The sequence below is a fragment of the Epinephelus fuscoguttatus genome, linkage group LG20 (assembly GCF_011397635.1).
Source record: "Epinephelus fuscoguttatus linkage group LG20, E.fuscoguttatus.final_Chr_v1".
NCBI classification, from domain to species: domain Eukaryota; kingdom Metazoa; phylum Chordata; class Actinopteri; order Perciformes; family Serranidae; genus Epinephelus; species Epinephelus fuscoguttatus.
Window position 1 is genome coordinate 26,625,498 of NC_064771.1, and position 26,086 is coordinate 26,651,583.

The 26,086-nt window shown below is 42.5% G+C and overlaps 1 protein-coding gene across 5 annotated transcripts in view; it reads left to right on the forward strand.

The window, feature by feature from the left end:
• The first annotated feature begins 558 nt into the window (after positions 1-558).
• entpd1 (ectonucleoside triphosphate diphosphohydrolase 1) overlaps positions 559-26,086 on the forward strand; it is a 29,306-nt gene continuing 3,778 nt past the window's right edge. The window contains exons 1-10 of one of the 5 annotated variants that reach the window (XM_049564126.1): positions 585-623; positions 669-763; positions 14,590-14,717; positions 15,137-15,254; positions 21,532-21,682; positions 21,967-22,126; positions 22,242-22,445; positions 23,433-23,690; positions 24,598-24,711; positions 24,858-24,995. In XM_049564126.1, coding sequence (XP_049420083.1) covers positions 748-763; positions 14,590-14,717; positions 15,137-15,254; positions 21,532-21,682; positions 21,967-22,126; positions 22,242-22,445; positions 23,433-23,690; positions 24,598-24,711; positions 24,858-24,995 — 1,287 coding nt within the window. In that variant the 5' untranslated portion in view covers positions 585-623; positions 669-747. The other 4 variants (XM_049564124.1, XM_049564129.1, XM_049564128.1 and 1 more) reach the window with 4 other exon arrangements.

Sequence of the window (26,086 nt, forward strand, 5' to 3'; positions counted from 1 at the left end):
AAATCTTACATAACGCCTCTTAAAGTTAACTTTATAGGGTCTGTATCTGAGGTTCAAGACTTCAGTAGAATCTTTTAGAGACCAATTTCTTTCAACAGAGTTAAGATTACAGCTATAAAAATGAGGAAGCCTGGTATCAAGGATTTAAGCGAGAGGCTGAGCTCACCCGCTGCCTTTACTCTAATATCCCTCCAGCTTGAGCTCCAGCTCCCATCCAGATCTAACACTGCTTTCATGTTTGACCCACTTTTACAAGACAGAGACAATGACAAGGAGAAAGAGAGGCAGAAGGAAAATGATGAAAAAGACACCAGTGGAAGAGAGCGGGAGAGTTAAGGCACTGAGGCAGATTAAGAGGGAGATGCAGAAAGCGCAGGAGTGAAAGAGTGACAGCAGCAGTGAGAATGACAAAGGTGTAGAGAAAGAGAGAGGAGGAGGAGGAGGAGGAGGAGGAGGGGAAAAGGGGTAAACAGAAGGCAAAGGCGCCTGGGAAGGAGGGGAGTGGGCTGAGTAGGAGGGAGGAGGGAAGCTCTGCTTCTCCTAATAAAGCGAGTGTATGTGAGACGAGGTGGTTAAAAGAATTACAGTGAGCTGAGAGCTGTGTTACCACAGAAAGAAAGAGTGAGAGAGAGAGAGAGAGGGGGGGAGACAGAGAGGAGAGAGAGAAAGAGAGAGAGAGAGAGAGAGAGTGAGAGAGAGGGGGGCAAAGAATAGAAAGAGCATTGTGTTGCTGCTGAGAAAGAACCCATGTCTGCACAAAGAGGTAGGTGTACTGCTATGACTGGCACACGCACACACATGCATGCACACACAGGAGCAGGAAATCCTGATCCCTCAGGGTGTCTAGCTGCAGGATGTACCACAAGTCGGCACAGTTAATGTTAAGTATCAGGTGAGTGTGTGTTCTCCTCTAACTGTGTGAGTCGCCTTATTGCATGTAGCAGCTGTGTAGCAGTGTGGGGCAGGTGTGTGACTTTTTCATAGCATGTGCCTGAGTGTGCATGTGGAATAGCAGGTGCCTGTGTATGTGTGTTTCGCATGTGGGAATCAGCTGGAGGTTTAAAGGTCCGTGTGATTGTGTTGAGGATAAACAGTGGCAGGCTTACGGAGGCACTCTCAACATCATGTGAGGTTTATGGTAGTTCATCAGGCTTGTGACTGAGGCTAACTGCGAAACGTTATATGATTGATTGAACGCATTTCACTGAGGCCGGTTAAAGTTTAAGACAACATGTGTTTGACGTATGATCCAATTTTATCTGCTGCCAAATCCAGAGTTTTCAACTGAGCTAAATATGATTCACACCTCAGTGGTTTATTTGAGGCTACCAAGGTATCAGTGAAGTTAAGGATTTACAATCTCATAACTGCATGTTAAAGTCACATTGGTAAACCCGTGTAGATTAAAGGGCCAGTTGACCCAAACTAAAAAGAGATCACATGCAATGCAGATGGATTGGATTTTTTGTGCTGAGTTTTTGCATGTGTTTCCATCCCAGTATAATGTAACTGAACGGAAACGCATTTGTAGTATTCGCTTTAAACTATGTTCAGTCATCATCTTTTATTTTTGTGGTTTGCTGAATCATTTGACCCATCCCACATGAGAATGCAAGACAATTATTTTGCAATCACCTTCCTGTCTTGCATGTGCAAAGCACGCAGAAAGAGAAAAAAGAAACTAAAATAAACTAAAAACAGAGTAAAAAAAAAAAAATACTAACTTAACTGTTTCCATAAGAAGCCGCTTTCTCGAAATGAGTTTGAATAGAAGTGAATGATTAAAGTTGATTGGTTGTAATTAAGTTACAGATATCAACAAAGAACATTTCCATTTCTAAGAAACTGATTGATTTAATTGTTGAAAGGGCTTGTTTATCTCTGTAAAGAGCTTTTCTCTCCTCTCCCAGGCTTCCTCTAGATAACAGGCTAATTTGTTTGATATGTGAGCAGATATCTCAGTCTTTGTGCATCTTCTATATTTAAAAAAATCTATATCTATTGTTATCTTACTAAACAAAGCATCACATGGTTCACAATAGTAGCTCATCTTCTATATCATTTAATGTGTACATTGTACATCATCATAGAAGCACGCAGCTTTGGATTAGATCATATAACGTCAGCTCATTGTCCTTATTTTTCACTATTCTTTTCAATAAAAGTCAACAACAACTGTTTCTGGAGAAAAAGTCATGAAAAGGTCATTTTTAATGCTGTGAGCACCACAAATTAAATTCCATTCGCCTCCATCAATTGAGGTGAAAGCAAAAATCTCAGAGAAACCTGGAGAGATTAAACCAAAACTGTTTTGTCATTTGGGTGACTTAACTCTTTAATGCCAGTTTAGACAAATTTTATTTGCACCCAAGACGTTTGTTTTAAGATTAAGGCACACCAAGACAGACAAAGGGTCAGTTCACTGAAATTACAGAAAAGAAATCGTATGCCATGCAGATAGTTTTGGTTTTATTGGCTGAAGTTTCACAATGTATATTCTGACTCTGTCTCCACCTCGTTATAATGCAGGTAAGTGGAATTTCATTTGTGCTTCTTGCTTTAAACTGCATTTGAAAAGTCAGCAACAATGTGTGTCTCCTGAAACAATGACCAGACACTGTGATTTACCTTTAACTATGGGGTATTTAAAAAAGTAATATTCAAAGCACCACAAAATGAATTTCCATTCACACCCACTAACTGGTGTGTTTTCTTTACCCTTTAATATCAACTGAGCGCATTATCATCTGCACCAGTATGTTTGTTTTAGGCTATTTAGGTTATCAGTAGCCATGTTTCCATCAGCCTGTTTAGATACGCATCTACTGTAGAAGTATCGCATCTGAAAATTATGATGGAAACGCCAAAATTCGAATTAAAATCCCCTGATTCACACAAACTAAAATACGCTCGCTTTAGCCGGGTTTTGGTTGATTCGAAAAAATGTTGATTCGCAAAACGGGGGATGGAAACAGTTATGTTTGAATTAAGTCTGACATAGCGCACCTCTCTCCATGGTGATATCCACACTCCAGGTCGGGAAGGCGGTAATGCATTTACAAGCTTGTTGCCAACCACCAGAAAACATAGAAGAAGAAGAATGCGAGACTCGTTTTGTTTCCACTTCTGCGGAAACTCGCACGAGTTCGTAGTTTTCACCAAAGTCCGTACATTTAATGGAAACACACAGGATTCGTATTTCTTTTAATGCGCATTTCCCAATGATTCTAATCAGTTTTGGATGGAAACATAGCGAGTGAATTCAATAATGTCTGGCCAATCTCAAAATATCAGCTTCAAATACAGGTGCTTTGTCACGTCCCTTTGCATGTGATAGTCGCTAAAGGCAGCCTTTAGTGTCTTCATGAGACGCACCAGGCCTTTAACTAACTCAAATGTAAATCCACCTGTAGCGTACTTGATGCTGAGAGCAACTGATGTTCTATAAAGAGCAAGAAAGTGTGTGTAGGACGGGCTTGACGAGAGGAGAGTTTCACCCAGGAGACTACACTTGTCCCGATGTTACTCTCGTTACGTATTGACTTACTAATCTTATGCCAAAACTAGGGGTGGGCAATATGGCCGGAAAATAATATCACAATATTTCAGGGTACTTTTGCAATAATGATATTCCTGACAATATGACAAATTAGTACGCACGGTGAGAGAGGAGAGGGAGAGACGCTGTGCTGCTGCCAGAGGAGCAGCTGAGTGAGTTCCCTCTGAGCGGTAAGTCACTAAAAGAGTCTGAGAAGTCCGGGGCTGTTCATGAAACATTCAGGACGCCACAGTTAACGGAACGGTAACGGTAACGGAAGAACATCATATGACAAAATCGAAGTCGAATAAGTGTTGAATGTTCATATGATATTAAAAATTATACCAGTATTATCATGAACAAGACGAAACATGAGTCTATTTTTTAAACCTAACCAAGTAGTTTTGTTGCCTTAACCTAACCGCCACTGCTTCAGTTCTACGTCACACAGATGCATACACGAAGCATCAGTATTTGACGACATAGAGAAGTTACATTTGGTTATGTTTAGCGAGTGATGCCTGCCTCCCCATGTAGATTAAAGGGTCAGCTCTGCCTCAACCTTGCCTTTTTGTTATTTGGTTGAACTATCTCAAAACCTGAACAAATTAAACCAAACTATCTGCACAGACATCACTAAAGTGAGAAAATATGTTCCTTTATTTTAGACAACTTGCCCCTTTTTTTGTCACAGTATCATAATTTGGTGTACTTTAGGCTGTTCAGGTATTAAAAGTGTTTGTAAAATGCCAGAATGTACACAAAAGCCAAATTAGCTCATTGACTGATACCTTATCTATGCTCCATGTAGATGAAAGTAAAGTCACCATTGTGAGAATACATTTTGATCTGTGACCAATATTTCACTCCAGCCAGGGATGTATAGTTCCTTTCTAATGAAACAGTGATGTCTTTTTCCTCTCTGCTGAAGGTCAGATGTAGTCCAGGGTTATCAGCCTGTCCTGCAGGCGAGGTCAGGCTGGACTCACCAACCCATGAGGACAGACCACTTCTCTGTGGTACTTCCCCTCACTTCCAATCATATGACGCTGCCAGAGGTTCCCTTTTTACAGGAAGCAGCAGGCGATGCTGTTTCACAACAGCCCGGGCGAGAGTATTTATAGAGCCGAGTGCTGTCATCTCTCAGCGTTAAGGACAAAGAAAACTTTTCCTGATTAACAGGAAAAAGTCGAAGCTGTGGCAACTCAAGGACACTGTGTTCAGAGAAACAATGGTGTGTGTGTGATGTGTGGAGGAACAGTGTATGGGCATTAAATTGGCTTTTGCGGGTATACCCGCGTGGTGTTAAGCTCAGGAGGAACATAACATGGCCCATTTACTCAGAAGCACATAATGAAGTACGATAATTCAATGTATCAAATCGAGTCTGCACTTCCTGTCATTGCTAAGTGCTTTCTATTGAAATTATTGTTGTCTTCTTCCTGTTCATTGGGAAAAAATAGATCTTGTGCATTTGAGCTTTCCTGCAGGTTTGAGCATACGCAACTAAATATTATTACAATGCTGAGGTTCCTAACCAAAGTATTTCTGCGCTGAAACTTCTGACTTTACTCCTCGACTTTAAAATGTTGCACTTTTAACATCCCGTCTTCCCCTTATGTCCTTCTATCTTTACTTCCTTGCCTCTGTCCTTTCATCCTTCATCATTTCCTTTCTTCTTAAATTGTGCTTAAAGCATGAAAATCCTGATACGGGACACTGAGTCCTTTAACTCTAAGTACGTAATCAAACGTTACAGCTGAAAGTTGTTTACATTTATTTACTAAAAATGTAATGCAGGCCCTTCCCTTGTAATTGAATGTTTTTCCACTGTCCTGCTAATTTTACTAAATTAAAGGATTTAAAACACCGGTGTTAAAGGATTTGTGGTGACGACGCCTGTGTAACACATGTATTGCGTCTACAAGATTCGTGTACGTGTGTCCACACACAGGCTTATGACTTGTTAGAGCCTAACCATCAGAGCAGCGCAATAATTTAAGACCTGCCTCGCAGGGACGTCTTTGTCTCGTCTTCCCGTCATTGTGAAACCGCAGCGTCTATCCCCGACTGTGTCACCCTTTGACTCACTGCTGAACATAAGGAAACAACCCTCTCGGCATCTGCTGATTTAAAACACCCTCCTCCTATCTCCTCCTCCGTTGTGTTTGTATCTCCTTATCACAGAAGATTTATGAGACTGTAGTTTCACGTCAACACGGGTGGAGACTCTATTATGTCATATGTCCTGATCTGACTAGGCTTCAACATACTGACAGTATAAACTTCATTTGTGTGCTGCTTTGTGTGACGATGGCAAATTAGGCAAACCTAGAACTGTGTAACTTGGCCTCTATGCGTGTGTGTGTGTGTGTGTGTGTGTGTGTGTGTGTGTGGGCCTGTGTTTGTATGACAACAAAGTGCTGTACTTTTAAACTGGTAAAACCTAGTTTGAACTTTAGACTTCTTTTTGCCCAGAGAAAATAATAGTACACTACTGACACTACTGTCTTTAAGAGGCTGTAGGGCGTTCATTTTTTAAGCTAGCTCAGCATAGCTTGTTGGGAAGGGGGCTAAATTAAAAGTTAAAATAAAAAGTTTAACTACATTTTGGCAAGGGAACAACTGGCAAGGTCATTTTCAATGGGGTCCCTGGAATTCTCACTTCAGGATATCTGAATGAAAATGGTTTGCATGGGAACCCAAGTATCTCCCCCAAACTTCAGACACGTTCCCAGTATATGTTTTATTCTTTACAATAAATGCATGTCTTAAAACTGAAGCTTTTATTTGTCCTTTTAAGGAAGAGGACAACCTGAGTTTGCATGTTCTCTCTGTGTCAGTGTGGGTTTCCTCCAGGTACTCCAGCTTCCTCCCACAGTCCAAAGACATGCAGGTTAATTGGTGACTCTAAATTATCCGTAGGTGTGAATGTGAGTGTGAATGGTTGTCTGTCTCTATGTGTCAGCCCTGTGATAGTCTGGTGACCTGTCCAGGGTGTACCCTGCCTCTCACCCAATGTCAGCTGGGATAGGCTCCAGCACCCCCACGACCCCTAACAGGATAGGCGGTGACAGGAAATGAATGAATGAGTGCACATAAATAACTAGTAATATTAACCGTAAAATAAGAAATCCTTTACTCTCATATTGACGTAGCTTTGACATAGAATTTCTAATATTCAGTTATTGCTTTTGAATTCGGCGTGACACCCCAAGATTTTCAGTGGCCCCATCTGTCCACCCCTATGAAACATTTCTGGGGGCTCCATTGCATGTTTTACAATTCAAGTTTAGGGTTGAGGAAATAAACTTAGTAGTAAACGTAATAAATTGCCATCTGAAGGCAAGAAGAATGTGTGTAAGGCAGTCAACGGCTTTGTGCTGTGAATGTTATTTTATGTGTCACAGCTGTTGAACATAGTTTTTATAGGCGCATGATCCGAATGCTGCTCGTCCAAACAACATTTCTACTGCAAGTTAATGTAGAGTCTCCCTTCACAGTCATTTGTAGGCCTACCTTACTACCTTCTGACAAGTGAAAGTTAAGTCAATCACGCACCAATGCTTACTATAGCTTGGCAAAAATCTCTTAAAATCCTTAAAATATTTGCATCAAACTCACACACAAGGACCGAGAAAGAGACATACACAGATGGTGGGTGTTATGTTTTCCACTTCCATGTCGCGGTGCTTTCCTATTCCCACCACTCTGTCTTTCCGCATGTCGTAGCCTGAATCACCTTCACACTACATTTAGTTCACAGAAGAGTCGGAAATGGAAAATCTGTGGTGCAAGATTGTATGTGTGTGCAGATGAGCAGGCTTATGTGTGTGTGTTGAGGACATTTTGGTTGATCCTCACTTTGTCACATGGCTGCTTGAAAGTTAAGACTTGGTTTTAGGGTCGAGATTAGACTTCAGGATAGGCCAAGGGTCAAGGTTAAGCATGTAGTTGTGGTCATTAGAGAACACCTAATGTCCATAAAAATTCCTCACAAGCACAGACACGCACGGACACACAAAACTGTGTGATCGTGTGTCCCAAAAGTCTGTCCCAGTCTGCGCTGATGTTCCGAGACAGCTCCTCTATGATCTCATGCGCTTAATTTGCCTCTCAGGTAAGCCCTGTTTTCTGTCTCAACATGTGCTCATGACAATGTGTCTGTATCGGTTTGCCTGCCAAGAGCACCATCATTACTAAGTGGTGACACGTACTGTAATGTAGCCATCTTTCCTCATGTTACTGTGAACGCAAATTAAGGAGGAACTCTGACATGAAACTAAATATCTCAATGCTTGCTTAACACTTCTCAAACTTGACATCAACTGGAAGGAAGGGTGAGGTCAGGTCAACGCGGGGCACCTTTACGCCTCTACTCCAACCACTTTCCTCACAGACTTTGATTTGCTCTGTAATAAAGCAGGGGGTTTGTAACTGGTGCCAGCTGTCATTAATGGAGTTGCTCATTAATGCCATGGCTGGCTGTTTACTTCGCCTGCAGACACATCGCAGCTGTCCTCATACATTTTATATGTGCAGCTATAGTAATGACGGTACAAATTAAGGCATGTGAAGATGTTGTAAAACAATAAACATATGTGGCAGTCATATGTGGTTTCAGTCTTCACTGCGGCTGCACGCCTTCAAGGAAAGATTTGATGAATGAATACCATAATCCCGCTGAAGCAACATGCTGGCCTTCTGTGATGTAGCACAGACAGTCATGCAGTAAGAGTTAGTGGTTGGACCACCACTAAGACGGGTACTATGTAAGCCTTTGATGTCTGACCTCGTTTCCACCAAGGAGTCCAGTTCAAGTAAAGGCATCTTTTAAGCTGGACCCTACTTTCCTGTGTAAACTGGTTAAAGGAACTGATGTAAACAATTTTTGAAATTGGTCCAGTGTGGAGCGAGCTAGCAACGAGCTGCAGTAGAGGCACAGAGGGCAATTAAACATCATCACTGTCTGTCAATTACTCGTTAAGCAGAAGTCTCATTCTGAAATATCACGAGATGTTACTTGTTGCAGGGAAACAACAGTGGGAGCATGAGTGAGATTTGGAGAGAATATAATAACCGGAGTAACTTATAGAAAATGTATTTTAGTGTTATCGAAAAGATTGTCAATGTCATGGATGATTATTTCCCTGATTTCAACAATGCGGCTCAGGCCTTTGAATTCCATCAACATATGTTCAGCATTCATTAGAACAGTTATTTTTGTGTTTCCATCGGAGCTGCAAATTTTCGTAAAAGGAAAAATGTGTCACAACATACCATTATAAATGAGCATTGTGGTGCTACAGTAATGCACCTGGCCCACAAAACATATTCCAGATGTAAGGGAACATGCTTGTTCGGTACAGACCCCCCTACAAAAAAAGATATGCAAAAGAGATCATTCCTACTAAATTCTTGGCTCACGTTACCATCGCAACATCTGTTAAAATAATCGCAATATGATTGTTTTTACATACCGTGCAGACTTAATGGCGGCAATAAGTAAGGCGGTTGGCCTGCCAGGTGTGTAGCCAGTTTAGTGATTTTTTTTGTTTTCTTAAAAGACGTCCAACCACTACCCGGCCAACATTTGCACGTGGGGCCCATGTGGGTAGTACATGGGCTAAACAAATGGGCCCTATATGGGATTGTCCATGGGTTCCATATTGGCCCCATGCCCACATGGGTTGGTTTACCTGTGGGCCCACATGGGTTATGCTATGGCTACCTGGGCACCAAGTGGGTGTCAACCCAAAATGGGCATCTAATCTGGGGCCTACGGTTAAACCCACCTATGTGGACAACTGGCATGGGGCCATTATGGAACCTGCTGACAATCAAGCCCAATTTTCAGTGCAGTTACTACCCACATAGGGCCACATACAAACATTGGCTGGGCATGAAGGCACTGTTACACAGCTGGCATGCTAACGTTAGCAATGTTAGCTAAATATGTTGTTGAACTTTTTAGGTAGAACAACACATAATAGAGCTTATCGTCAATCTGTTAGCTAACTTGTTTTTACGCTAACTTTCTGTGGCATAGCTCATACTGTCTGTCTGAAGACTGCCACAAGGGTTCAATTTTTTTTTATACGTACTATAACGTACTCCACACAAATCCAGACCAGAAGAAAAACAACAAGAAGCAGTTTTGCAAACACATCAGAGATCATGAAAGTTCTCACAGGAACAAATGGACTTCCAGTTGACCAACATACGTACACAGAGCTATGTGGAAACAAAGCGTTACCGACATGATCATACAGGTTTCGTATCGGTTCTAAGGAAATTATACCTAAAGTGTTTCAGTGAAATCGCAGCTTAAGTCTTCTTTAATATAAAAGCTGTCCGTGTCTTGTAATTTATGTTTACTGTTTTTAGAATGTTCATTTTTATGCCGATGAATACTTCATTTTCCCCGTACACTGTAAAAAACATTAACTGACAACTTTCTAGGCTGCATTTAAAGAATTTGAGTCCAGATTAAACAAGTAGTATATCCTCTGTCTCTGATCTTATCACAGCTACACCAAGACTTTCTCCGCTTTGCACAAATTTGGCTCCATTATCTTGCAAAACTGTGAACAAGCTGTAAACCAAAATAAACCAAAATCTATAAGAAGAAAACTCTAGTGTCAAAGTGTTAGAGGGTCAGTCATGCGGAGAGTCACATTTGAGCCTAAAGTAATCACAGACCTGACCTGTGCATTTGGACACGTCCAACTCTTCTTTCATGCTTTCAGTTTGTTCTGGTAATTCTCTCTGGTGGTGCTTTATTCATTTTATTGTTACTTTCAGCCAGACTGTATCTGGTTTAGACAGCCCCTAATGTTTTCAAAAGAAAGAAAGAAAAATATCGGGGCGTCGGTGGCTTAGTGGTAGAGCAGGTGCCCCATGTACAAGGCTGTTGCCGCAGCGGCCCGGGTTCAACTCCAGCCTGTGGCCCTTTGCTGCATGTCTCTCTCTCTCTCTCTCTCTCCCCCCCTTTCACACTTGTCTGTCCTATCCATTAAAGGCTAAAAATGCCCTGAAAAATATCCATGAACTTTGGTTGTTTGCACAGTGAAATGACGTGGTCATAATCCCACTAAATCAACATACTGAACTTCTATGATGTAGCACAGACAATACAGTCAGAGTTGGTGACTGGACTTTCACTGAGCCCGGCGCTGTATGAGCCCTTAATGGTGGTGTGTGTCTACTTCAATATAAAAGCTGTGACTGGTAATATCTTTAGAATTGTCATTTTAATACCAATTCATTCGATGTTTTCCCCATGCACTGTAAAAAAAAAAAAAAAAGTTAACTGAAAGCAATTTCATATATTGCATTGTAAAGAATTTGAGTCCAGATTAAACTAGTAGTTTTTCGTCTTATCTTAGCACAGCTCCACCCAGACTTCTTCCACTTTGCCCAGATTTGGTTTGATTTTCTGGCAAAGCTGAAGACAAGCTGTAAACCAAAACCCATTAAAGAAACCTAAAGTCTTGGCAGTTTTCTCTGTTTATGGTTTCTATCAGAGGGGTCCAGGTGTCAGAGGGTCAGGCATGTGGAGGGTCACGTTTGTGCCTAAAGTAATGAGACCTGTCACATGTCTCGCTCTCCTTCTTCTGTACCTCAAGAGCAAAGAGATCAGTCTGACTGTAACAAAAGTTTAGGTCATTTACTAGGGTTGCACCAATATGTTGGCTGCATATCGTTATCGGCCAGTATTCGCCTTGTTGACTGCCACCAGCCGATCAGCAAATAAGATCACCAGTAGTGGTGGTCGATGTCTTTCTGTTGTGTCACAAATTTTGCACATGCTAAAAAGCAAAGGTGTCATTATCCCGGGACAATAGAAAACATGTTTGGGACAAACAGATCTTCCTTGGGACGTCTTCTGGACGATAGAACACAGTAAACTCACTATTGGCTCATCAGGGAACACACCCGATTGTTTCCCTGATAATGCTACATTTATTCATTTCTATAACCACTTATCCTGTCATGGGTCACGGGGAGGCTGCAGCCTATCCCAGCTGACATTGGGTGAGAGGCAGGGTACACCCTGGACAGGTCGCCAGACTATCACAGGGCTGGCACATAGAGACAGACAACCATTCACACTCACATTCACACCTACGGACAATTTGTGGGAGGAAACTGGGGTATTGGCTGACTCACGCTGACACAGGGAGAACATACACACTCAGCACAGACCCCACCAAGTGTTGAAATCAGCAGGAAGAGAGCACGTTAACATTAGCTGTTAGCAGCTGGTGGCGAGAACTAACAGCTCACAGGAAGTTGCAGTTACATTATGACATGTTCAAGTTCTATTGAGTAAAAATGAGTATTGGGCGTAGGTTAAACATTATGTTCTCGTGATGTGTTCAAATGTAATCTTGTACATTGTAGTTTTTCATGAGATGCTTGAATTAATACAGTTGTTTAAAGGAGATACTCGTTGATATGGTGGTGCAGTAGCATTGTTGCCTCACAGCAAGAGGGTTGCTGGTTCAAACCCAGGATGGGGGAGCCCTTCTGTGCAGAGTTTGCATGTTCTCCCTGTGTCAGCGTGGGTTTTCTCCAGCTTCCTCCCACAGTCCAAAGACATGCAGGTTAATTGGTGACTAAATTGTCCGTAGGTGTGAATGTGAGTGTGAATGGTTGTCTGTTCTGTATCAGTTATTTAAAAACACGTTTCTCATGTGACAGAAGGTTATTTTAAAGGTTGTTTCATAAATGTGTATGATTGAATTTGTGCTCGTTCAACAATAGTATAACGCAGGATTAAATGACTTTAAAACTTTTTTTATAATGAAAATTTCTTTGTTTTGGTGGCACAAAAGGGGGAATAAATGACAACAAACTCAAAATAAACATCAGCTATCAGCCAAAATGTTGTTTTAAACATATATATCAGTACAGAATTTTACAATCAGTGCATTCCTATCACTCTTATCACAGAGTACAGTGAGTTGATGAATAGCCAGACTATCTGGTTTAGACAGCCCCTGGGTAATGTTTTCAAAAGAAGTAAAATAGCTGTGAACTGTGGTTGTTTGCTCAGTGGAATGGTCAAACAATTACGGGATTTGAGTCACTCAGCTCTCTCAAGAGGAGGAAGCATAGGGAACGATAAGGGACATAGATCCTAAGTTTACAGTAATTCTAGTGTTGAGGTGTGTGTTTGTGTATCTGCGTGCGTGCAGCAGGAGAAGGAAATAACAGCATGGATCTGTGAATGGAACAAATTAGCAGGCAAGTCAAGTTTTAGGCCTGCACACACACACATACACACACAACAGCAACCCCTATTCTTCCAGCACACACACACACACACACACACACACACACACACACACACAGCCTTGGAGAAAAGCAGGGGATTCCGATCCGTCACAGAGATGACATCACAGCCTGCCAGCGATAAAAACAGCTAAACAAGGGAGTCCCCACTTCCCCTCCCTCCGACACATCCCACAGAATGAGCCGAGGGAAGAGTTGTGCTGGAGCGAGTGACTCTCATTAGTTCACAGGAACACAGAGAGAGTCCCTTTTAAGGGGCTCACATGCACACAGAGCGCGCTGACACACGCACAAACACACTTTAGCTGTGTCTCCATAGTGACCGGCTTCGCTGCCCCAGCTTGGGGAGGAAATGCCAAACTCAGTGCTTCAGAGCCGCTCCAGCAGAAAGACACAAACACACACACACACACACACACACACAGCTCTATTCTAATCCTCCGTCCGGCCACGGCGGAAAAAACCTCTCCTCATCTTATCACTGTGCTACCTCCCTCTGTCCACTCTCTCGTCTTCCTCTCCTCCCCACATTTTCCTCTCCCTCCCCCTCTCTGCCTCTCTGCCTCCCCTGTCAGTGTAAGTTCATTGAAGTAGACAGCAGAGGTAAGTACTCCCTTTCACTCTCTCTTTTCGCCATCGGCTTTAACGCGCTTTAAGTTTTTGTGTGTTTTCCCACACTGGACAAAGGTCAGGTTTACTATCAGTGCTGCGAGTCCTGCTGATGCGGCACGGCGGAAAAGCTCCCCCGTGTGTGTTTGTGGCTTACTGTGTCATCATGAAATGTGTACTGTTCTCTGCAGTCGGGTCAGTCTCCACGGTGTGTGTACTTTGCCAGCTGTCATGTGCGCCTAGGTAGTGTGTGCCAGTTTACTTACCCTGTTAATGAGCAAACAACGGTGTGTGTGTGTGTGTGCGTGTGTGTGCGCAAGTGTGTGTACTTGAGATTCAGGTTGGTGTCATGTTCATCACTCTTTTCCATCACAACAGGCTTGTAAATACAGACGCCCTTTTTTGTTCCCTTTGAAAACTGAATATATACGGACATATAATACCATCTGTGTGCACTTGTGTGTGTTGTAAGTGCCATTGGTAAACAGTGGAAACTCAGTGTACACTTAGGAAGGAATGGGCGCCAAACAGTGATCAAATATATATTTAGGATTGAAATAATACCTTTAACGGGATGTGGAAATTATTAATTATGGCTGGCTAACAGTGACTCACTGCTGCAGCGTTAATCTTAACCATTTTTTGATTGCAGCTGATTGCTCTCTTGTATAAACATTGGATCTATTTCCACAGTAATGAGCGTGAAACTTCCTTTTCATCATTTTCCAAAGGGGGGAAATCTTGTTGATCTTTCAGCACTCACAAAGTACTTTGGTGGGATGTCCTTTCAAATGTGCTGCGGGCGAAATAACAACCCTCATAGAATCAATGAGCAGCTTGGCATGAGATCAGACGTGCCAAATCAGAAATCCATCTGTAGTCCTTGGTTACAAAACAACACAATTAAAACACTTTCGCAAAACCCCCAGACTTACTCTGTTTCTCTCTCTTTCCTACATACAAACAAACACACAGGCTGTGACATCACTCACATCTGGATGCAAGATTGGCTAACACCCCATTCCTCTTTCCAATGTGTCCCCATCTTCCCCTTTCTACCCCCGGCAACCCTCTCGCTTCTCCTTCCTGTCTGTCTTTCTGTCTGGCTCGCTGGCTGGCTGTCTCTCCGCCCCCGCTCTCAGAGATGAAAGAGAAGAACCCCTGGCACACGCCTGTGACCATCATCATCTCTGTGATTGGTGTCATAGTGATTGTTGCCCTGGTGACGGTAGCAGTTTTGCAGAACAAGCCCCTCCCTCAAAAGTACAAGGTATGGTAGAGGAAAATGCTAAAATGTTGTAGCCTGGTCCCTCTGTGGGAGCGTTACAGTAGGATCTCTGTCCAAAGTCCACAAGCCAAATATGGTCTCTTGTCAATATGACCTCAACCTGTGCAACTGGTTCTAGAAATCCAACACCAAATAAGGCTGGTGGATGTTGATAAGAATATTAAATCAGCGCTCCTTTTGTAGCAGATGCAGACACAGGAAGGATCTCACAGCTTTCATTGATTAGAAAGTCTAGAGTGCTTTTTTCATGCCATAGTTTCAGATGAAGATAAACATATTGCTGATATAATTCTTTACAGTCATTACACTGGATGTTTAAACTGCTTGTCTGGATGGAAAACTTCCAAAGTGAACTGTCACTGAGCACTGAACTGGGATTCCTCCCTCTGTCTCCACTCCAGTATGGGATCGTGCTGGACGCTGGCTCCTCCCACACAGCTCTGTATATCTACCAGTGGCCGGCTGAGAAGGATAACAACACTGGAAGGGTTGAGCAGTTGCATTCCTGCAAAGTCAAAGGTGCGTGCTGCACAATGCCGCCACACACACACACACACACACACACACACACACACACACACACACACACACACACACACACACACACACACTTTGCCCTCACATTCTTGTGTAAACCACTAATTCATGAACACTAATGCAAATATTTAAGGAGGAGCAATCACAAGCTTACATGCACATGTTTATATATGCTTCACTTAGAGCAGGGAATGTAAAGAACAATACTTCAACCACAAAATGATCATCTGTAAATTAATTAGCCATGCTGTGATACCTTGAATTCAATAAGAAAACTTTTTCTTGCATGCCTCCACAGTAAACAGTGAACATATTGATTTATTGATTGATTGGGGACCAGGTTTGACAACAGCAATATTATATCAGAACATCTGTTTACAAACTCTCACACAACTCATGCAGTATAATCCAAGTCTCATTTATCCAGTCGCCAGTGTTGGGCAAGCTACTTGGAAAATGCTGTGAGCTACGCTAATAGTTAAAGTTTCTTTATGCTTCCGCGTACACTGGACGCAACGTGCACGCAGTTGCTCCGCAGTTGCTGTGTGCGTATCATAGTCCTGCGTCCTGTTGGTGTATGTCACTATGCAATTCCCCACCATAGCGCTTGAGGGCGTGGTGTTCTTTTACATACCTACCTAGACTCAGCGTTCATTGTTTGTTTATCTTCCGGCTTTGCTCTAGTCACAGTGAAGATGGCGACAGAGAGAGAAAGACTGTTACTGGAGCTCGAAATGATCGACACTTAACAACAAATGCTCTTATTACAAATGTTACGAAGAAGAGAGAGGTGACTGTGTCGATGGTCTGTACGCCCGTTGAATGGCTCCACTTTTGAAAATGGCTGTGTTGTGGTACTGCAGCAGGAAGTGAAACCTTGCGAAATGCCGGAAATGATGTAGTTTGAAGGACTGATCATAGCTCTGCGTTGCCTCGATGCGTGGTTACAATTTTTTGTAGGTAGGGTTGGGTTGGTATGAGAAAAAAAAAAACGGTCCAGTCCATCAAGTTGGTAATACCGGATTTTTGCCACTTGGGGGCGCAATTGACTCATTTAAAATAAAAAACAACCTTAGGACAACAGAGTGACAGTAACAAGTTGTTTCTTTTATTCCTTACAAATAAATTTTGCAGCTTACTCAGTCAGTGCAAACAAGGGTTGCCTCCTTCTGTAACAAACCTTAATTAAAACATTTCTTTTTGGGGGGACATTAGAACATAAACATGTCCTGCAAATAACACGTCACATCAGTATGTTTCTGTTTCCTCTCTACTTTCTTAATACTGCTCTCTGTCTCTCTTGCTCTTGTTTTGGCCCTTGTTGTGTCCATTTCTCTGGTGTCCACTGGAAATCCACTAAATATTTACAGTCTGTGGGCAAGACATGCGAGAGATGCGTCAAGAAGTGCAATGTAGCCAGTCAGAGGCAGAGTAGGGCAGGTCTTGCCAAGAAAGGTCAATAGCAAAGCAGCAAGCAGAATAAACTCAAGGATTAGTATGTGATGTCATACATCATCACTTACTTTTATCCAGACCTCCGTAGAAAAACGTCTGCAGCACTTGAGAGCTTTTCCTGGGAAAATCACTTTTAAATTTTGCAACTGAAAAGCTATTTGACTCAGAAAGTAGTGACGTTACCACCATGCTACTAAGAAATGCCGTTAACACTGCCAGTGGTGTCCTCAGAGGTTCCCGAACACATGCATTTTCCCTAAAACGGGCGAAGAAGCAAGCACAGATATGTTTTGTTTAGTTCAGTTTTAGTAGTGAGTATAAAAAAGACACTTGGACTACACTGCATGAGTTGTGTGAGAGTTTGCAAACTGATCCCCTTGAAATTAGAGGATACCAATCGTCAGTCAGAGACCCCTTAGTCGCCTGAGATCGCTTCAAGCCAAGCAGTCGTTTTTTTGTTTGCTTGGTGAGCGCTCTTGACTTTCACGCTATTCTTTAGACAGCTGCAGACGTGCCCCTAAAACATACCTGGACACACCCATATGCTTCAGTCGTGCATTTAAGGGTATTACCTCTCTGGAAGATTTGTATATTGGCGATCGTCTTGCCTCTTTCCAGAAACTGCAGCAGACATTTCAGCTCCCTACTCCACATTTCTTCCGCTTTCTACAGTTGCATTTAAGGGCTCATGTCCCACTCCATCAGCAGAAACCTGTTAAACCATATACTAAAGGTGCTGTGCCTCACTTTTATAACACTCTAGTTAAGTTAAAATGCCCATCATCAAAATCATTTAAGGAAAACTGGCGGGAAGAATTGGGCACGGAGATCACAGATGAAGTGTGGGAAACCTGGATTGAAAATATTCGCAGTAGCTCATTAAATGTGAGGCATGATATGATACAAGTCAGAGTTGTTCATACATTACAGGAACTTTTTGGGGTCATTAATTTGACTTCTTTGCTAAGGCCGTTCCTTAGGTACAGTGAAGGATATGAAGCTCAAGTCTCTCTGTCCACACTGCTAGCAAGAAAGTTGCTGCTTCAGTTTTGGAAACCTGAGAAGTTCCCAACTTTTGATATGTGGCTAAAGGAATTCGGTCATGTTTTACATTTAGAGGAAATGAGATTCACCCTGTCAAACAGAGAGGGAACTCTTTAAGAAAATCTGGCAACCGGTTGTTAGTTTGATTGAAGAATTAAAATGAATGGGCAATGTTTTAACAGGTCAACTGTGCCATGATGTCATATGTCAGTATCCTGTAACTTGTGGGATAACTTATGTGTCATCTTTCCTCTCCTTTTTTTTGTCTTACCTCCAATGCTCCCTTGTGTTTTGTTTTATCTTTTGCTGTTGGTACATTTCTTTACTGTATTTACACTGTTTTGCAAAAACCAATAAGCAGACATAAAAAAAAAAAAAAAAAAAGACCGCAGCGAAATTTCATTCACTTTTAAAACTCCACACCTGATGGATTATTGTCCTGGAGAAACCCCAACACAATGGTTTGAGTTGAAGGTGTAAGAAAGAATAGTATCAGTAACATTGTTAACACTGTGCTACATTACAGAGAAATACAAAACCGTACTAATGAACCTTCATTAATATAGGCCTATGTTTTATCTACAAGTGCACGTCACACACTGAGCGAGCCGCCTGTTAATGACGCTGTGGGCTAATGGGCATGTAGCTACTTCCATGTTTCAGATGATACATCATGTTTGTAGTCGACCAATGAAGATGAGTTTACATATCACCTTGGGGTCGTCCTTCACCTTCTCAGAATGATCCCACACTTTGGATTTCCTGCCCGACATGTTATTAACTAGCCTATGGAATAACCGCAGGTACCAGCCCTGGAAATTAACATGGCTACTGTCTGACTGCTGAGCGTGGCCACTTCCTGTGTCTGTCCTTTGAAATTAAATTCCCCAGATGGTCCAGTTATGTTAGGCTTTTTGTTCGTTTTGTTTTGTTATTTTTCTGCAACTAAGTGACCAATAAATCTTGCCGACTAATGACCTTCCTCGTCGACTGACGTTTGGTCAACCATCGGGGGCAGCCCTAGTGGCACCCGAGAGATTTCCTAAATACAGAGCCAGCTAGCGATTAGCTTAATATAGCTTAGCTTTGGCTGGAAATCACACCGTGATGACAAGAGTCCTGTAAGCTAATTATCTGTTGACTTCAGAGTCATACCAGCCCAGTTGCCAGAAGAAAATGTTGGCATTGTACATTTCTGCAAACCCCAGATACATAACAGTTGTACATGTGATACACATCATTTCAATGTTTCTAAAGTGACGTTCAGATTACATGTATATGAGGTGGCTTTGTTATCTGGAGGTGGAGGGGATTGTGGATGGCCTAACACATACAGTAGACGAGACAGCTGCCGAGCAGCACTGCAGAGCACTGCTTGAGACCAACAGACACTAGACAGTATTTCTAGCTGATACTGTGGCACCAAAAACTGATAAATGAAGCCAAAACATGATCTTTAACAAACCATAACCATGTGGTTTTTGTGCCTAAATATAACCCGATGTGAACCACAGCGTTGTTGAAGAAATGTGTTGTCTTTAAGAAAGGTCAAGTTTCAACACATTTGCTACATAATGGACTCTTTTATGGCTGACATCACAATGACGTCATTTTATTAGCTGGAGGCAAAACACGACTCGCCACCACAGGGCTGTAGGCTACATAGGAGTCTTAAATGTGGTCTTGTTGTGTTATTGTGAGCCAGAATAGGAGGAGTCATGGCTCAAAACTTAAATTTTATCACATACCAGCCGCTACTGCCCGTCAACAAAATCAAAGACAACCATGGTGAAATGTGATTAGACAAAAGGACTGGACTGAGGCGATTATCAAAAATGCTCACATGTGCAGCGCACACTTCATATCAAGTTAGGGAAAAATATTTCCCGTTGTAAGGATGAAAAACGTTATGTGTATTAAGGGTTATCATGTCCACCTCATCAGAAATTCGGGTGGTATAAGAGGAATATTGGATTTCTCTGTAACTAGGGCTGCAACAATTAGTTGACTAATCGATGACTAATCGACTATTAAAATAATCAGTGACTATTTTAGTAGTCGACTGATCGGTTTGAGTCATTTTTCATAGAAAAGTATAAAAGTACCCCAAATACTCTTATTGCAGCTTCTTACATTCAAATATTGGCAGCTTTACACACTCTCCCATGACGGTGAACTAAAACCCTTTGGCGTGAGTACAAAAAAAGACATTAGATGACATCATTTTGGGGTTTTGGAGAGACATTTTTCGATAAAATGATTAGTCAACTAATTGAAGAAATAATCTATCTGTAATGCTAACTTTTTTAGCACATTAGCTAACGTTAGCTTCGATAGCAAAACAAACTGAAGGAAACCGTTCAAGTGTCGTCCTCCTTTGTAAGACTGGCGTAGTAATCAACCACAAAGCTTCCTGTGACATCATCCATCCACCGAATGAGAGCATACGGGTCGGCCAGTCTGGTCCCGTTGGTCAGTGTTTACTTATTCAAGTAACACTTGAGGTCCCGGAGAGAGAGTGACCTGACATGGTGTGATTGTAAATTCAGTCAGACACACTGAAATGAGAGCTTCATGGGTGAAGAAATGGAGCGTTATATTTCCATATAAATTAACGAAAGGTTAAGTTAATCACATATTCACTCGGCTCTGCTCTTTCTTTCTCCGAGACTGTGGTGCTCTGGATGAGCCAACGGTCCAGTTTGTGCCAGAGTGCGCTCCGACACTCGGAATGAGCATTTCCGAACGCACCACTCACATTGTCTTCCTCCATTGTCTAAAAACAAGCCAACAGAACTTGCTAACTTGCACTAACTAATGTCTGTGGAGAACTGCTTTGCCTCCAGCTAAGCCCCGCCCACCAAAAAATGTCAGTGTTCATCACGTAGGCCAACGTTCATTCTGACAATCAGGCTGGTCTTACTGTACAGACATTAGAGTGGTATCAATCCTCTCATCCAACTCTCCGCAAAAGAATGCATGGGCTAAGTGTATGTCCCAAAAATGCCGAACCATTCCGTTGACAAATCTCGTATTAATTATGATCAAAGCCAATAGTTACAACATGATTCACAGAAAGTGTTATCTGTGTTGTGTTACAGTGCTTGTGTTGAATGCATGTAAAGATGTAAAGTCAAGGTATAGTTTGTCCTTGAACTAGAATGAACATGTGTCTGCCTGCCTCAGCATCAAGGCAACCTTCTTATGCAACCAGCTTTTGCTTAACTATTAAAGCACTTTGAATACACATCATGCATTGGACAGGTCTGACAAGCTGACATCTGCTGTTCTCTTTAACCACTGCTCTATCACAGCACTGTCAGTGTGTGCTGGCCTCCCTCTCCATGTCATTTACATTTGGTTTAGAAGTCTCTAGGCTGAATGCCGCAGACAGGGTAAGGAAGTCAGACAGTATTTGAGATGAGCTAAAGCGTTGCTCTTTTTGGTCTTTTGGAAGTGCATCCTGAATATCTAACCAAGGATACCCGTGGCTGTAATTTTGCCCATTGTGAAACTCAAATCCAGCAATTTAGGACTAGAATACTTGCTTAATTAAGGGAGGGTACATCCAGCATGTTTATAGGAAGCCGCCACCTTGATAACATCTTCAAAAAACTTTCTCCTCCACAGCAAACTCCTTAGCAGTTCATGGATTTGCACAGATGACCTTCAATTCACAAGCAGGCTGGCATCTCTGAACTCGAGAACTTGTTATGTTTCATGGTGGCTAAATCCACTTGACATTTTGCTCAACCTGCAGGTCCAGGTATCTCCAGCTACGCGTCTGATCCACGGAAGGCAGGGGAGTCTCTGAGAGCATGCATGCAGGAGGCCGAGCAGTGGGTGCCCGGAAAGAGACACCACGAGACCCCTCTTTATCTGGGAGCTACTGCTGGAATGAGATTGCTGAAGTACGGCACACGTGTACGCACACACCCCCATGACCGAACATTGAATAAGACAGCGGGTCTTTTCATGCCGACACACGAAGTGCTGTCGGCATGCTGTATCTGTAGCCTTCTCCATGTGCCTGTTCTGTGATTTATCTCCACATAAACTCTACTGCCAGAGCAGGGAATATGTTACAGTCAAATCCATTATATATGACACAGTCTTTTTATAATTCATGAGCTGCTGTACTGATTTGATTTATGGATGTGAATCAGTCTAATGAATTTGTGTTGTGTATGCGCAGTATGGAGAACAGCTCGGCATCAGACAAGGTCTTTCAGGCTGTGGAGGATGCCCTGAAAAAGTCTCCCTTCTCCTATCAGGGAGCGCGACTACTCAGCGGCTCGGAGGAGGGCGCCTTTGGCTGGGTCACAGTCAACTACTTGGATGACCGCCTCAAACAGGTCTGCATGCACGTTGTAAATGCAAATTTGTCCACTTTTAAAATGGGCCTTGTGTGCGTCAGTCAGCGTGCTCCTGCTGTACACTGACTTCAATGCCTTTTTGTCGCGGCTGCAGGGCTTGGAGACCACAGGCGCCCTTGACCTTGGTGGGGCCTCCACTCAGATTAGCTTTGTTTCCGGTAATTATGACGGTTCAGAGTCACCCAGCAACTCCGTGACATTCCGACTCTACGGAAATGACTATAACCTGTACACACACAGCTTCCTGTGTTACGGGAAAGACCAGGCACTGCGACTGACGCTGGCACAGCAGTCTAAGGTAAATGTCTGTTTTTTCTCAGTTAACATTGAGGGAATATTTATATCTAATCTGAGATTACTTAAGACATAAAGGGGCAGTTTACCTCAAAATCAAAAATCCGTAGTTTTCCTCTTACCTGTAGTGCTCTTTATCAGTTTAGATAAAATCTACCACAAATTACACATTTAAACAGCTCCCAAATACAAAAAATGTCCCCTGGGATCTATATATATAAACCAACAGGTGATTTCCTTCTTTGAGGAAAATCCTAAATGATTGTTTTTTCCACCTGGACCTTTATGCTCTGCCATTTCTCCTCTAATCATCGCGCTGTAACCTGTGACAGGCTGTTACGATACCACAACTATCACACATTCACATATATGGAGTTTTTGTTGAGCTGTGAACGTCACGTAGGTTTACATTACCAAAGGTTTATGACAAAATCACTTGACAACAACGACTCCTGTGTGCGCACGGTGAGAGAGGAGAGGGAGAGACGCTGTGCTGCTGCCAGAGAAGCCGCTGAATGAGTTCCCTCTGAGCAGTAAGTCATTAAAAGAGTCTGAGAAGTCCGGGGCTGTTTATGAAACATTCGTGACGCCACAGTTTATTCCACACTACTGAAGCTGCTCCTCTTTTTGGAACCACCGCAGGTCACGAATTATTTCGCTAATTTCGGTCATGATTGCCGGAAAAAAACATTGCTGCTAAGTTTTTCAGATATATATTTTTAGTGCTTTGACCACCACAAGCTGAGAGCCATCTATTTACACTATATTTGAGAGAATTCTTACGACCAGTATCTCTCAGTAACTCACCAAAACTATACTGATAAACAGCACTACAGGTAAGAGGAAAAATATTTGTGATTTAAGGGTGAACTGTCCCTGTAATCATCTAAGACAGAAATGATTTGTTGAAATGTGCACTGATGCCAACTTTAAATTCAATGAGCTTCCTCTCTGTGTCTCTTACACCTCTCCATCTTGCTCTCTCTCCTAGGCAGGTCCAGAAACAGTAGAAGATCCCTGTTTCCACCCTGGCTTCACTGAGACAAGGAACTACTCGGTCCTCTATGACAGCCCCTGCGTGTCAGACAGGAAACCCCAAGGAGGTCCCGCAAGCTTCACTCACATGGGGACAGGAAACTTCCTTAAATGCCAGGAAGCCGTCAAAAGAATCTTCAACTTCACTCACTGCAAATACAGCCAATGCTCTTTCAACGGGGTCTTCCAGCCACTTCTGCAGGGGCCATATGGGGTAATGTAACACGGTTGTCAGCATTTATTTATCAGCATATATCAGTGGCCTGTGACACAGCGTGTTTTTGAAGGGTTACACAACATAAAGATATATCACTTAGTCATAGTTCACCGTGCAACTTCTGTTTGGACTTGGAGTTGCGAGTGTGACTTGTTCACTACCTGTTTTTGATCTGTGTCACGATATGAACTCCTTAAAAATTTCACTGGTGAAGTAACTTGCTTATTAAAGCGTCATCCAAATTACAAATACATGGAAACCACATGGAAATTCTGACCAATCAAGAGCAGCTGTCTCACACAAGGCATTTGATCTGGTCCGCTTGTAAATGCTGCCATGAGAACATGAACCAACTCTGGGCACTTACACAAGTTCGTAAAAAATTTGGCCCTGATTCGGACCAAAGCAACACAACTCTAGGTCTGAAAGAACCCTAAGTTTGCTGTTGTTGCCAGTCAACCCAGTTCAGCAGAATGAAGTATAAGGTTCAGCAAACCCAAAACTGCAATGTCCCCATATGAGGACAAGGGGTTACAGAAGGTTTGTGGGGTTAGTTTGTAGTGCATGTAGCATTTTGAACTTGTATGTGAACACTTCAGCTTTCCAGAAACTGTCTCTCTCAGTAACCCTGACTAATTCAGACCTCATTGCATGGACACTTCTCCTTGTAACTAAACAGTTGCCAGAGAATTCCTCATGAGGGACACTGTTTCTGGGAGGAGACGTTGCTGTTGAATTGCGTATATCCTCACAGCTACTTGCAAACAAAGACAAATAACCTCTGAGTCAGTGAGACCAGAAAAACCCTTATGAGAATTATTTATAAACCGATTACTTCATTTGCTAATGAAATAGCTAATTTCTTTTGCCTTATCTCTTCCTCTCCCCCTCTCTCTCACCTCAGGCTTTCTCTGCCTACTACTTTGTGATGAACTTCCTCAATCTGACCGACACATCCATCCCTCTGGAAACTGTCAGGAAGAGGGTTGCAGACTACTGCGCTACCCCCTGGGAAGAGGTCGGGTCACAGTTATGCATCACTTACACACACAAAACAAACATCCTGCCATATTTATCTGCTGTCCTGTCTTCTCTGCTGTATGTCCTCCATCATGCCTTTACTGTACACTGATGATATCTCTGCCATGTGAACTGCTTGAACAGGTGAAGCAGCAGCATCATGGTGTAAAATTAAAGTATCTGGCTGAGTACTGTTTCTCTGGCACGTACATCCTGACCCTGCTGACAGAAGGATACAACTTCACCTCAGAGAGCTACTCCAACATAAAATTCATCAAAAAGGTCAGTAGATCACGGTCGACTCCTTTCCTTTCTCACACACCTCTTAGCGTTAACACCCTCTGTCTTTGTGAGTGCAAGCGTGCCCTTAAACTTATATCTTTGAGGGAACTTTTTTTAGTTGTAGACCTTCCCATTTGTTTAGACTTGGATTTAAAGATATAATATGCAACTCTTCTACATTAAAATGTGCTTTTTGTGAGCTGTATTTACGTCCCAAACATATCGGACAATGTTCAAACCCAGAGGAATCTGTAATATTAATCAAGGACAGGGTCCGAGTGATGTGTCACACACGCATCAAGGTTGTGGTTGTCTGCCAGATGCTGTCTTGAATTGATTTTTATCCAGTTTTAAGCCACATTTTACAACACACATTATAGACCTTGGTCATTTTTAACTATGTTTTAACCGGATGAAAGATTTTAAGGCCCAGACACACCTAACAGACTACACAGAACTAGTGGCGACAAAGACACATGCTGCGTTGCCTGACGTCGCCGTCTCTTGACCAAAAAGTTGCACATGAACACACCTCAAAGACTACAGCCAACAGCCAACCAGGACGCATATTCTGCACCTGCATTTGAAGAAATAACCCTCCACACCAGCAGACAGCGACAGTCTATAATCGTCATTTAAAACGGGAAACTGGAAGACCGTCTTGATACCAGTTGGCACATTGACAATGCATTCAAATGTTGACTCAACAGAGAATATTTATCATAAGCTTATGAACAATACTACAAACCATCACAAAATGTTTCTGCTGAAGAGCTCAATGGCTACAGAAAAACAAATTTATCTTATGTAACAAGTCTGTTTTGGTCTCATTCCCTCTTGACTTCCATTTCTTTACTCGTGCATTGAACTGAACTGTCAGTCAGAGTGACTTCATTCACCAAAAGGCTCTCAGGATGCTAATGCCGATTCACCATGCTGAATCGGCCAAAAAAAAACAAAAAACAAAAAAAAAACAACAATGGGTAATGGTGAGGGACAAACCAAACTGCCTGGGGCAACAGACGCTCACCGACAGCCAAGCATAGGCTTGGTGTGTCAGGGCCTTGAGTCATCAGACATCTGGATCTTAC